Source organism: Pleurodeles waltl, chromosome 4_2 (assembly GCF_031143425.1).
Source record: "Pleurodeles waltl isolate 20211129_DDA chromosome 4_2, aPleWal1.hap1.20221129, whole genome shotgun sequence".
In the NCBI taxonomy this organism is placed as follows: Eukaryota; Metazoa; Chordata; class Amphibia; order Caudata; family Salamandridae; genus Pleurodeles; species Pleurodeles waltl.
In genome coordinates, this window is record NC_090443.1 from 78,415,976 (window position 1) to 78,430,144 (window position 14,169).

General features: G+C 48.9%; 1 protein-coding gene across 2 annotated transcripts in view; it reads right to left on the minus strand.

The window, feature by feature from the left end:
- The window catches only part of NEMP1 (nuclear envelope integral membrane protein 1), a 289,952-nt gene that overhangs the window by 226,100 nt on the left and 49,683 nt on the right, over nt 1-14,169 (minus strand). For both annotated transcript variants that reach the window (XM_069230773.1, XM_069230774.1), the window contains exon 3: nt 7,286-7,505. In XM_069230773.1, the coding sequence (XP_069086874.1) occupies nt 7,286-7,505 (220 nt within the window). The remainder of the gene's footprint in view (nt 1-7,285; nt 7,506-14,169) is intronic.

Sequence of the window (14,169 nt, forward strand, 5' to 3'; positions counted from 1 at the left end):
GCAGCATGCTCTTCTGCAATTACCATCAAGAGCAAAAAAGCATGATCGTAATTTCAGTACATTGTTAAATCCCAATGGATACCACTATTTCCATGACAGAAGACTTATTTTTACTCATGGGAAAAAATGATGGCTGTGGACATCACCACCTGGGCATTTAGAGGGGACCTTGTTCTAACTGAATTGCCTGAATTGGATATGGACAGGGATGCATCTTCAAGACAGTGTGCAACGTTACTCACTCCAAAAAAAACAACAAAAAAAAACATTTTCACAGGCCACTGGTCACGTCCAGGTGCATTTTGTGGCAGTTGGTCATTGGTCCAAACTGCTTTTCCAAATAATTATGACCTCTCTCTTGGCTGGTCATGTAAAAGTCATTCTGTCATCCAGTAGAGCATGCAGGCATGTTGTAATGTTATTCGGGGGTGGGTCGCTGAATGACCTGCCACATGGCTATTTATTAGGCAGATTGCTTTTGTGACCCTCTGCGATTGGCTACTAACAGCAGATTCTCAGACCACTATCCCAGTATTTGCTCACCCGAACAAGATTTTTTATTTTTTTAAAGAATTGTGGATTTAGTGGTGTTTTGTTTTTTTGTTTTCAGTTAGCGAAGACATTGGGAGGAGCCGACAATGGTCACTGGACCTCTACCCACAACCCCCCTGCCCAAGCCCACCTGACAATTCCCAAATGGGAAACTGTTCAACAAGAACAGCTTCCCCTTTGCAAATGGGTTACCACATCTATAAAGGAATCTGTAGTTTATCATTGTTTGCGATCACAACATGTAATGATTTTGTAAACCCTTTCAGCAATTTAAGGCGGAGTTAGTAAGTTACCAAGTGGGTCTAATATTTATTAAAAAGCCATTTTCCAGTTGTAAACTTTGTAATTTAGCCAATAATTAAGTATGTAAACACAAAGGGGCTCAACAGGCTGGCGGTACGGAGACCCGTATTACAACCGCGCGGGGCTGGCGGTTTCCCGCCGTTTTAGCCCCAGCGGTGATAATCCGCCAGGGCAGCGCTGCCCTGGGGATTATGACTCCCATACCGCCGGCCTGTTTCTGGCGGTTTGCACCGCCAGGAAGAGGCTGGCGGTATGGGGAGTCCTGGCATGGGCAGTGCAGGGGCCCCCTAACAGGGCCCCGTGCAGCTTTTCACTGTCTGCATAGCAGACAGTGAAAAGCGCGACGGGTGCTACTGCACCCCTCGCACGGCCGCAACACCGCCGGCTCCATTAGGAGCCAGCTCCTATGTTGCGGCCGCATCCCCGTTGGGCTGGCGGGCGTAAACTAGGTTTGCACCTGCCGGCCCAGCGGGGATGTTGTAATGGGGTCCGCGGGAGTGCAGCCGCACGGCGGTAGCCGCCCGCCAAGCTTGTAATGACCTCCAAAATAATTTAGTACAGTGGGCCCACTGTCTGTAAAGTAACAATTTAGAATTGGATAGCTTTATATATAAATATGGAAAATGTCACCCAGTGTACATCTCTTCGTGGCATGTTCCGCTGCAGATTCAGATGCTATGCATAGTCTGCCATCTAGTGTTGGGCTCGGAGTGTTTCAAGTTGTTTTTCTTCGAAGAAGTGTTTGAGTCACGGGATCCAGTGGTGACTCTTCTTCGGCTCCATTGCGCATGGGCATCGACTCCATGTTAGACTGTTTTCCCGCAGAGGGTAAGGTAGGAGTGATAGAGTATAAAGAAAAGAGATGTCCATGCAAATGGAATGAATATATATATATATATATATACACATACATACACACACACATATACACACACATATATATACATGCACATATACACACACATATACATATGTAAAGTGAATGTTGAACTTAAACCGCTACAGGCTCCTGGGGAGGGTGCATGTGAATCTGCAGCGGAACGTGCCACAAACAGATGTACACTCGGTAAGTGACATTTTCCGTTCAATGGCATGTGTAGCTGCAGATACACATGCTATGCATAGACTACAAAGCAGTTTTAACTCCCATAAAAGCGGTGGTTAGCCTGTAGGAGTTAAATTTGTTTGAAATAATGTTTTTAGTAGAGCTTAACCTACTGTGGCTTGCTGTGTTGCTAACACATCTACACAGTAATGCTTGGTAAATGTATGTGGTGTTGACCAAGTGGCTGCCTTACAAATTTCGGCCATTGGTATATTTCCTAAGAAAGCCATTGTAGCCCCTTTTTTCAGTGTGGAATGTGCCTTAGGTGTAACTAAGAGCTGCCTTTTAGCTTTAAGGTAACATGTTTGGATGCATTTTACTATCCATCTTGCTAAACCTTGTTTTAAAATAGGGTTACCAGTAAGTGATTTTTGGAACGCCACAAATAACTGTTTCGTTTTCCTAAATTGTTTTGTTCTATCTACGTAATACTTTAAGGCTCTTTTAATATCTAATGTATGCAGGGCTCTTTCTGCTACAGAGTCTGGCTGTGGGAAGAAGACTGGTAGTTCCACTGTTTATTTGATATGAAACAGTGATGTAACTTTTGGGAGAAATTTAGGGTTAGTTCGAAGTACAACTTTAAGTTTGTGTACTTGTATGAACGGTTCTTGAATTGTGAAAGCTTGGATTTCACTAGCTCTTCTTAATGAAGTAATTGCGAGTAGGAAGGTAGCTTTCGATGTTAGGTATTGAATATTGGATAGGGGTTGTGGGTACCGGGATACGAAGTTTTGGCATTTTGCGTTTTCGCTGGTGGCGAATAGATCTATATCTGGTGTTCCCCAGTGGTGAAAGTATAGCTGAAGCACTTGAGGATGAATCTCCCACTCGTGTGTTTGTTGATGATTGGTTGTGTATCCCTGGAATGTATTGTGCTACCAGGTGAATCTTCTTGTGGATTGCCCATTGCCAAATGTTTTGGGCTAGGAGGGAGAGATGGGATGAATGGGTCCCTCCTTGTCTATTTTGATAAGGATGTTCTTGTGAGTGAGAAGAGGCTGAAAAGCTTTGAGTGCTAGGAATACGGCTAGCAATTCTAGGTGATTTATGTGTAACTGTTTGTTTTTGGCGTCCCACTGTCCTTGAATGTTGTGATTGTTGAGGTGCGCCCGTCAGCCAATCATTGATGCATCTGTTTTAAGTATGGTCTGAGGCACGGGGTCTTGAAATGGCCGCCCTTTTTTCAGGTTTGTGGAATTCCACCACTGAAGTGATATGCATGTTTGGTGGTCTATCAACACTAGATCGTGAAGTTGACCCTGTGACCATTGCTGTGCAAGGCACGGTTGTAAAGGCCGCATGTTCGCATGTTTAGTCTTGCATGTGGGACGATACAGGATGCCATCATGCCCAATAGTTTCATGACGAATTTGACAGTGTGCTGTTGGGCTGGCTGTATCTGTGGCAATATATTGTGAAATGCCTGTATTCTTTGTGCTTGCAAGCGCCGTTTGCATATTTAGTGTGGCTCCTAAATACTGTTGAATTTGCGCAGGTTTTAGGTGTGGTTTTTGGTAGTTTATGGAGAACCATAGGTTGTGTAGGGTTTGTATTACATAATGCATATGGTTTTGACACTGTGTATGACTGTTGGATTTTATTAGCCAGTCATCGAGATATGGGAAGACATGAATGTGTTGCCTTCTTAGATAGGCTGTAACACTTTGAACTGATAATGCTTTCCTTGAATCACAAACCTGAGATATTTTCTGTGCGCTGGATGGATGGGTATGTGATAATACGCATCTTTAAGGTCTAATGTTGCCACAAAATCGTGCTGAATGTAGTGGGACAACATCCTGTAGTGTTACCATGTGAAAGTGTTCTGACATGATATAAAGATTGAGGGTTCTGAGATCTAATATTGGCCTTAAGGTTCCGTCCTTTTTGGGAATGAGGAAATACAGTGAGTAAATGCCTGTTCCTAGTTGATTTTGTGGCACTGGCTCTATTGCTTATTTGAGTAATAGAGATTTTACTTCTTCTTGTAACAGAGCGATATGTTGCGTGGAGAGGTTGTGTGGTTTTGGTGGAATATTTGGTGGAGTTTGTGCCAATTCTATGCAATAGCCATTATGGATAATTGATAATACCCAGTTGTCTGTTGTGATGGGTAGCCAATTGGTGTGGAGCCTTTGCAGTCTTACCCCTCCCCCCCCCACACAGGTGAGGTGTGAGTTGGGAAGGGATGGATCAAGTCACTGCTTTGCCTGTTGTGAGGCTTGTTTTGTTGACTGATATTTTCCCCTGCCTCTGGGGTACTGGCCTCTGTAAATGCTTTTGAAACCACCTCTTTGATACTGAGGTTGGCAGGCCGACTTTGTTTGAGGTGGATGCCTCGGGTGTTTGGGTTCTAAATCCACCTCTGTATTGGGGCTTACGAAATGATCCCCTGTAGTGTGTTGTATACAAAGCACCCATGGCTTTAGCCGTGTCCGAATCTTTTTTCAATAGCAGTGTCTACCTCTGGGCCAAAAAGCTTTTTGGTTAAACGGCATATTGAGGACAGCCTGTTGTATTTCAGGCTTTATGTCCTGAAGACCTAAGCCATGCGGGTCTTCTTTTGGTGACAGCAGTGTTGATTGTTCTAGCTGCTGTGTCTGCAGTGTCTAGGGCTGACCTGATCTGATTGTGATAGCTTGCTCTTCCTCAACTATTTGTTGCGCCCTTTTCTGTTGTTCTCTGGGGAGATTTTGAATTATATCTTTCATCTCATCCCAGTGGGCTCTATCATATCTAGCCAACAATGCCTGGGAGTTGGCTATCCTTCACTGGTCGGCTGCCTGAGATGCCACCCTTTTGCCCGCAGCATCAAACTTTCTGCTCTCCTTGTCTGGATGGGGTGCATCCCCTGATGACTGCGAGTTTGCTCTTTTCCTTGCTGCGCTTACCACTACAGAGTCCGGAGGCAATTGTGTGATAAAGGCAGGATCAGAGGGAGGTGGCTTATATTTTTTCCTCCACCCTAGGAGTAATTATTCTAGTTTTAACTGGCTCCTTGAATATTTGGTCTGCATGCTTTAACATGCCTGGGAGCATGGGAAGCGACTGATATGTGTAGAGGAGAGTGTGTTAAAAAGGAAGTCATAGTCTAACACCTCAGTGTGCATGGAGACATTGTGATAGGACGCCGCTCTAGCTATGACCTGAGTGTAGCCTGTACTATCTTCTGGTGGTGATGGCTTAGAGGGCTAGCAGTCTGGGTTATCTGGAATGGGATCTGGATCATAAAGATCCCATGGATCCACATTGTCCTGCTGGGAATCAAATGAATGTACAGGAGATTGCAGAGGTGTGGGACTAGTAGGGAGGAGAGATAAGCAAATGAGGAGAGTGAGGAGGAGACTGAGGAGGAGAAAATTGAGGAAGTGGAGGTTTCTCTTTGGTTTCTGGCACTTTAGCTGGTGGCTGAGCAGTGTCCAATTCTTCTTGAAAGGCTAATTTCCTCTTAGGCTTTAGAGGAGGTGCGGTTATAATTCTGCCAGTGTCTTTGTGGATGTGAATCCTGGCTTGCCTTTCATCTATTGCCTCCATTTTTGAGTGTTCCTCAGTTATTTTATGGCTTTCTTTGTGTGCTTGTAAAAGTCCATGTTCCTCCGTATAAAATTTACCTTTTCGGCATCGAAAGGCTCAGGGTAGATGATGGCCTCAGCTCCGAAAACGATTTGAGGTTTCGACTCGAAGGATCGATGCTTGGTGGACTCTGAAACAGAGCTTCGGCTCGAGTCCGAAGGCTTGGATGGCGTGGCCTTTTTCGGTGCCGAAGTTGTTGGTTGGTCACCGAAGGTCTCTTTACGGGTCGAGCCATGGCCTTCCGGCAGTGGCGTTCCCAAGGCCTTATGTTTGGGCCTGGCTCGGACAGGGGCAGGCATACTTACCTGCCATGACCGGTCTGTCCTCCTTGGACTCCTGCTCGGAGTCGGATCCTCGAACGGAGACAGCCGTGTGCATGATCTCCTCTTCGATGTCGAGACGTTCAGTGCTTCTGGATGCCATCTCGAGTCTCCGGGCTCTTCTGTCTCGGAGCATTTTCTTCGAACGGAAGGATCTGCAGGCGTCGGAATTTTCTTCCTGATGGTCTGGGGAAAGACAGATTACAGAAGAGATGTTGGTCTGTGTAGGGAAATTTTGCGTGGCACTGAGGACAAAAACGGAATGGGGTCTGGTCCATGAGGCTTCCATGCGGTCGGCCCGACCAGGCCCGAGTTGGGCGCGAGCGCCCCGAAGGGCGAGTAAAGATGGTTGACCCGACGGTACCAAAGTGGCGATGGAAGATGGTACGCATTCAAAACCGACGAGAATTAGAGAGTTTTAAAACGTTTCCAACTCGAACTATTGGAGCAAAAATAAACACGTCCGAACCCGATGGCGGAAAGAAAACAATCTAACATGGAGACGATGGAGCCAAAGAGGATGAGTCACTTGATCCCGTGACTCGAAAACACTTCTTCGAAGAAAAACAAACTTGTAACACTCCGAGCACAACACTAGATGGCAGACTATGCATAGCATGTGTATCTGCATCTACACATACAATCAAACATTATATATATATATATATACACACACACACACACACACACACACACACACATACACACTTAAAATAAGACCTTTTATATTACTATGATTTTAAGAGCTGAAAACCATGTGTCTACATTTTTATGTTCAAAAGTACTTATTAACATTTGTTAGGCAAGCTCCTTTTCGAATGGTTCCACGCCAACTACATTTAGGTTAGGTCTGGCTTGACAGGACAAAGCCTTAAGACCTGTTTTCAATTATTTGAAACAAACTGGGATTTCTCTCAGCCCAGAGACATCTTTCACCTAATGATATTGGATTTTTGATGTATCATTTCATCTATTATACTGTATTTGCATTGCAAGGCACGGCATAAGGTACTAGTTAATATCTCGGAAGTACAGTAAACCATATCACGCTGTATCATTTCACACATTAATTCTATGAAGAAAACAAACCTTTTTTGTTTGTTTTTCCCCCCCACTGTAGGAGACTTTTTAAAAGTTTTAGTTAAGAATTTTGTGCAAGTCACACACGTGAACATATATTAATAAACACACACTCAAAGTTACGCTATCCACCTGTTTAAATAGTCAATCAGTCTGGCTTGATCGTGGCAACGCAGGAAAAACACAGGCATATACTTTGCATCCTGTAGCCACAAACTTCATCCGACCACAATGTTGCAGAATTAATTCTTTCCCTAAGTCCCATTTGATCATTTTAATCACAATTTAAAACCAAACCCTAGAACTTTGTTACCCTCAACCATTTCTTCAATGCCAGCAGAAGGCTTACTTCGAAACAGCAGAACACTGTAAGTGCCTTCCCTGTCGTCCAGGTGGACAGCAATACATGTTTCATTGCTGTACAGGTCTACGTTAATATACGTGTCATTTAGTTGCTCCTTCAAGAATGAATAAATAAAGGTCCAAAAATTAAATTCTTCCAGCTCCTTTAGCTTCTCCTCACTGTCCACCAGAGTCACTCGGATCATCCGGCTGCTGTTTACTCGGATCTGCAAAGCAGGAAAGACAATACACTATTTGTAATGAAATACAAATTATATGCTAGAAAAACCAGGTGCATTTTAAATTAAACAAAAAAAAAATATTAACATAACCTAGGACAATTCAGGTGCTGGAGTTAGTGGGGGGAGTATAGTCTTTTGTACTTTCTTTTGCTTTTTGGGCAAAAAATGTTCCCCTATCACAAATGTTCATGCCTATTGCCTTGCCTTCTACACACTTTAATGGAATTTTTAAAGTCTCTTCATCTGTCAATCTCACAACCCTTTTGTATACGCCTTTTGGTCTCTCTCCACCTGTCCACCTGCCTGTCCATTTAATTATTTTTGGATGCTTCTTTTTGCCTCCATATCAGTCTTGTGGTGTCTGCCTCGCTCAATACCTCCTCATTTATTTATCTGCCTGTAAGGTTTGCTCTTTTTGTTTCCTTTCTCACACAGTGGACCAACTTTGCTTATCGCTTCACTCACGGTGGACAGGTTTTCACTCAAAATGATTAGAAGGCACCAGGTCATGCCCTCCAACTCCCATAGAAGAGCAAATCTGCCTTAACTGTGGAAATCACAAAACCAAATCCATCTACAAACTCTGCTAGAATTGATGTGTCATCCAAAAGATGGGGCGTGGCCAAGAAGCCAAAGATGGCGCACGCATAATCCCCTCGCTCCAGAGGGGCCTGTAATTATCCTAACATTACGAGCCGACCCTGGGGCAATCAGTGCTGCTGCTGTGGTGGGGACCCGAAGGGGCCTGACTGGGAGCGGCGGAGCCCTGTTGTGCAGCCCTGAGCCGTGCCAGCGGACTCGAGAACCTGCGGTCTGTCCCTCGTCGGAGCCAGGGACTCGGGTGGAGGCACGGACCGGTGCGGGACCGGAGCTGGCTACTGTGCACGCCGAGGACGAACTGGAGCGGCTCTGGCCGCTGGAGTACTGCGGCCGGAGTGGAGAAGCGTGCCCCCGGGGTGAGCGAGTGCGGAGGGCGGCCCTGTCAGCCTGAGGCCCCGTGGGAGACCGGCGGCCCCTGAGTGGGCGCTATAGCAGCCGGGGGTGGCGCCGCGAAGGGCTGCACACCACAGAATATCCGGAGACTGGGACAAGAAGAGGTGGCGCGGGCCCATATTGGGCGGGGCCCGAACTGCGAACGAACCAGCTGGTCACCAGGAACAGCACTGACTGCCAGGGAGCCGCGGCCGGGACGGGCGTGCGCTGCCCCGAGCGGTGGGGCGAGATTAGAGAACCCACTAACCCAAGTCAAGGTGAGTACCGGCAGCCCCTTGAAACGGGTCGAGCAGACTGGGGCCCTACGAGGGGCTGTGGATCTCAATTGAAGCGACAACCTGTGGAACAGGAGGGGGGCCCTGTGAGGCCCGGTAGGGCTCTGGCGTCCCGGGCGCGTACCCGGGGAGGCATAAATCAATGGGACAAAGCCAGGTCAGAGAAGTGGCCTCCTAGGGAGTGGAGAGGCGGACGACCCTGACGGCCCAAAGCAAAAGAGTAACAACGGCGATCTCCTGGTGAACAGCGCGTCGGCTGCGAAACCTGGGGGAACACTCTGCCCTAGAGGTGCGGCGACCCGGGGCTCCGTGACACGCCCCGGTAAACAACGAGCGGCGGGACACCAGGGTCGCCCCAACAGCTTCCGGAGCCGAGGAGACACTGGAGCAGTTGACATTGGCTCGAAGAGGGGGAGCAGCCGAGCAACCATCCGTGGCGTCTTACTGGGAATAGACGAGCCACCCTATGGGGAACTGCCCGGTGAAGACGGCAGGGGGGGTGATCTGGCAACCCCATGTCGAGGCCTGGAAAGGGATAACCTCCTGCGGGCACTGAGAGTGGGTGTGTTTGGGCCGGACTGGGTTTGGAGACAGCGGGCGCCCGTGGTTAAAATAACGTAGAGCCTCCCACCCCTGTGGAGCACACATCGGCCTCACTGGAAGCCAGTGACTATGAGTACGATAACCCAGAGACTGTTGGGAGACTAACTAGGTGCTGTTGCGAGGCCTGAACTGGGCTAACGGCGGAGGCCACAGGTGGTGGAGAGTTCGCAATAACAGTCTGGACCCCGCATTGATCCCGAAGGAGCGGCCCCTCATATACCCAATGTCCCCCAAGAACCAGCACAAGACTAGAATCATGGACAGCACAACACCCTCCGAGCGCAAAGGGGGGGACCTGCAGGACCCGTCGCAAATTAAAGTACAGGACACCCTGGACAGAATATATGGGGCAATCAAAGACACAAAGACAACGCTGCAGCACGACATCAACCAGGTCGCGGTCGAAGTGGGCCTCTTGAGGGCAGACCACCACAAGCTGACGGACAGAGTCAAAGAGACGGAGACCACACTGGCGGAAATTGCACCAAAACAAAAAGAAGACCTACAGGCCGAGGTGACATGCCTCCCGGACAGAGTGGCACGCCTAGAACAAAGGGCGGAGGATGCAGAGGGGAGAAACTGGCAGAACAACGTACAAGTGGTGGGCCTCCCAGAGGGGGCAGAGGGAACGAATATGGTGGAATTCTTTGAGAAATGGCTGTGCACAGCTGTGGCACCGGATCGTCTGACCCCCTTCTATACACTGGAACACTATACACCTCTTGCTCCGGGCAGACACCCTCCCCCCCAAGTAGTGATCGCCAGATTACTACATTATAGAAACAGACATTCTTCTGCAGAGGGCAAGAGAGGCGGGCCCGTTTAAGGTAGCGAATGGTGAGGTGACGCTGTTCCCGGATTTTACACTGGAGGTCCAGAACAAGCGGGTTTCATACATAGCAGTTAAGAGGGCCCTAAGGGAAGAAGGGATTCAATACTCTCTGCTTTATCCGGCCAGACTGAAAGTGATACTAGACGGCACAACTACAATTCTCCAATCCCCTGAAGAGGCGTGGGAATGGCTGGAGGCCCATGGGACCCAACCAGGGCGGCATGCGAGAGAGGGACCGCTTGGAGGCGGGTCCCACCGGGGCCCTAGAAGGCGGCGTACCCGAGGTCGCCCCCGCTTGGCGCCGACCCAGAAACAAAAGGAAAAGGGCAGGAAGGCGGCACTGGAGGCAGCAGCCCGCATGAGCATAGAGGGCCCCCCCCCCGGAGTGTTCTGGAGGTGAATCGGATGAGACTGATGTCCTCGGCCAGGGGCTCGTGCTGTTCGGCGCGGGCCCCGAAGGTAACCCCGCAGACAGCGGACGACCTTTGATAAATAATCTTGCAGGAGAGCCCCGGGGGAAGGTGAAACAGGTGAACGTGAGGCCCCTCTGAGCATGGCCTACCTCCAATCGGGATCTCGCCCGTTCAGACAGATTAGCGAGAACTGCCGTTATAAGTTTGAATAAGTTGCACTGTTGCACAGTTTTCTGGGCAACCTACTGTTCGAGAGGCGCCCTGGGGAGGGGGAGTTGGGATAAGCAATTACAAGTTAGGATGGCACTGTGGGAGATGTGGTTAGTTTATATCAGATGTCCGATAGAACGCAAGGGGAAGTCGACAACTAGGGCAGAATGGGGGTGCTACCATAAGCCTGAAATACCAACATGGCAGAATACAATTTCCTAACATGGAACATCAGGGGGATGGGCACACCGACTAAAAGGCATAGAATACCGTCTTACCTAAAGAGGAGGGGTATACAAGTGGCAATGCTGCAAGAGACCCACTTAGCAGCTGGAGAAGTGGAGAGACTGAGACGCAGATGGAGGGGGCAGGTGTTTTCTACGGAATATTCAGCATAATCAGCATATGCAAGGGGAGCAATGATCTGGGTAAGAGCAGGGGTTCCCCTTGAGGTAGAATCATACAAAATAGACCGTGAAGGCAGATTTGTGATCCTGGAAGGGAAGTTACACAGCACTCCGATTGTCCTGAGCTATATATACGTTCCCAATCCGGATCAGGTCCCCTTTATGATACGGTTATCGAGTCACCTCACCCGCCAGCGGAGTGGAGAACTCCTAGTCGGGGGAGATTTCAATAGTGTATTAGACATAGACTTGGACAGGTCCACACCACCGCTACAGGGTGCAGTGACAAGTAAGATAACCAGAAAGCTTAGAGAGTGGTTGGATTCTTGGGGGCTAGTGGATGTCTGGCGGGAACAACACTTGAACGACAAAGAATACTCGTACTACTCAGGCCTTCACCGGGTCCACACCAGAATTGACAGAGTGGTATGTACAGCAACACTAGCACAGGGAATGATCCATTCGGAATACCTTGGACGTACTCTGTCCGATCATAACCCCTGATTATTAACATGGAGGGTGACAGAGGTCAGGCCCCCCCCCCCCCCCCATCCCGACATGGAGACTGGCCCCTGAGGCACTCGATGACCAGGCGTATAGAGACGCCCTGAGACTACAACTGGCAGACCATATTAAGTCAAATAAAGGATCTACCTCCTCTAAGTCAACGGAATGGGAAACACTTAAAGTGGTAACAAGAGGTTATTGTCTGGGACAGTCGGTCGGGGTGAGACGTACGCTCAAAAGGGAACTAACTAACCTAGAGAGGAAAATACATCATGAGGGGGAACTGAGACAGGGAATGGACACACAGGAGAATGAGGAATATAACCAGGCAAGGAGAGACCACTCCCAGGTCAAAGAACAACTTAGATGCCACAATATGCAAAAATATTTCGCCTCCTTACAATCGGAGGAGGGTAGATCAGGGAAAATGTTAGCGTGGTTGGTGAGGCTGGGGGGGGGGGGTGGGGGGGGGGGGGGGGGGGGAGTTGGACAGTGAGCCCATCACGAGTGTGCTGGATAAGGAAGGGGAATGTAGAATTAGGCCGGGCCCTATAAATGACGCATTCAAAGAATATTACACCCACCTGTATGGGAGGCCTGGTGAAATTAGAACAGAGGCCTTTGATAGTTACCTACAACAGATCCCACTGACGACCTTTGCGACCGAAGAGAGGGACAGACTGGGGGGACCAGTGACGTTAGAGGACGTCAGTGAAGCTATAGCACAACTGGCCTCTGCAAAGACTCCGGGAACGGACAGCCTTCCTATGGACATCTATAAAAAAATATGAGACACAGCTGGCCCCCCCAGTTAGTAGAACTGTACTGAGGGAAGCTCTGGTGGTTCCGCTCCCTAAGACAAAATCCAAGGAGGCATCAGTGACCGACTTCCGCCCCTTGTCAATGTTGAACAGTGATTTTAAAATACTCAGTAAGATCATGGCCAACCGTTTGCTTAGCCACATACCCACACTCGTACACGAGGACCAGAGCGGTTTTGTCCCGAATCGTAGTACTTCCCTGAACCTGAGGCGACTTTTCGCTGTTTTACATATGCCTAATGATGAGCAACCCACATCGGGAGTGTTGCTCGCGGTAGACTTCGAGAAGGCTATTGATTCGATCAGATGGGATTACTTGAGGGCCGTGATGCTCCGAATGGGGATGTGTAAGGAAATGGCTCCTTGGCATGGTTACCCCTGACTTTTTGCCTTTGCTGATGCCAAGTTATGATTTGAAAGTGTGCTGAGGCCTGCTAACCAGGCCCCAGCACCAGTGTTCTTTCCCTAAAACTGTACCTTTGTCTCCACAATTTGCACACCCTGGCATCCAGGTAAGTCCCTTGTAACTAGTACCCCTGGTACCAAGGGCCCTGATGCCAGGGAAGGTCTCTAAGGGCTGCAGCATGTCTTGTGCCGCCCTGGGGAACCCTCACTCAGCACAGACACACTGCTTGCCAGCTGGGGTGTACTGGTGGGGAGAAAATGACTAAGTCAACATTGCACTCCCCTCAGGGAGCCATGCCAACCTCACACTGCCTATGGCATAGATAAGTCACCCCTCTAGCAGGCCTTACAGCCCTAAGGCAGGGTGCACTATACCACAGGTGAGGGCATAGGTGCATGAGCACTATGCCCCTACAGTGTCTAAGCAAAACCTTAGACATTGAAAGTGCAGGGTAACCATAAGAGTATATGGTCTGGGAGTCTGTCATACACGAACTCCACAGCACCATAATGGCTACACTGAAAACTGGGAAGTTTGGTATCAAACTTCTCAACACAATAAATGCACACTGACACCAGTGTACATTTTATTGTGAAATACACCCAGAGGGCATCTTAGAGATGCCCCATGAAAACATACCCCACTTCCAGTATGGGCTGACCAGTTTTGCCAGCCTGCCACACACCAGACATGTTGCTGGCCACATAGGGAGAGTGCCTTTGTCACTCTGTGGCTAGTAACAAAGCCTGTGCTGGGTGGAGGTGATTCTCACCTCCCCCTGCAGGAACTGTAACACCTGGCGGTGAGCTTCAAAGGCTCCCCCCCTTTGTTACTTCATCCAGCTAGTGGAGATGCCCACACCCTCCGGCCACGGCCCCACTTTTGGCGGCAAGGCCAGAGGAGATAATGAGAAACAAGGAGGAGTCACTGGCCAGTCAGGACAACCCCTAAGGTGTCCTGAGCTGAGGTGGCTCTGACTTTTAGAAATCCTCCATCTTGCAGATGGAGGATTCCCCCAATAGGATTAGGGATGTGCCCCCCTCCCCACAGGGAGGAGGCACAAAGAGGGTGTAGCCACCCTCAGGGCTAGTAGCCATTGGCTACTAACCCACCAGACCTAAACACACCCCTAAATTGAGTATTTAGGGGCCCCCAGAACCAAGCAAGATAGATTCTTGCAAC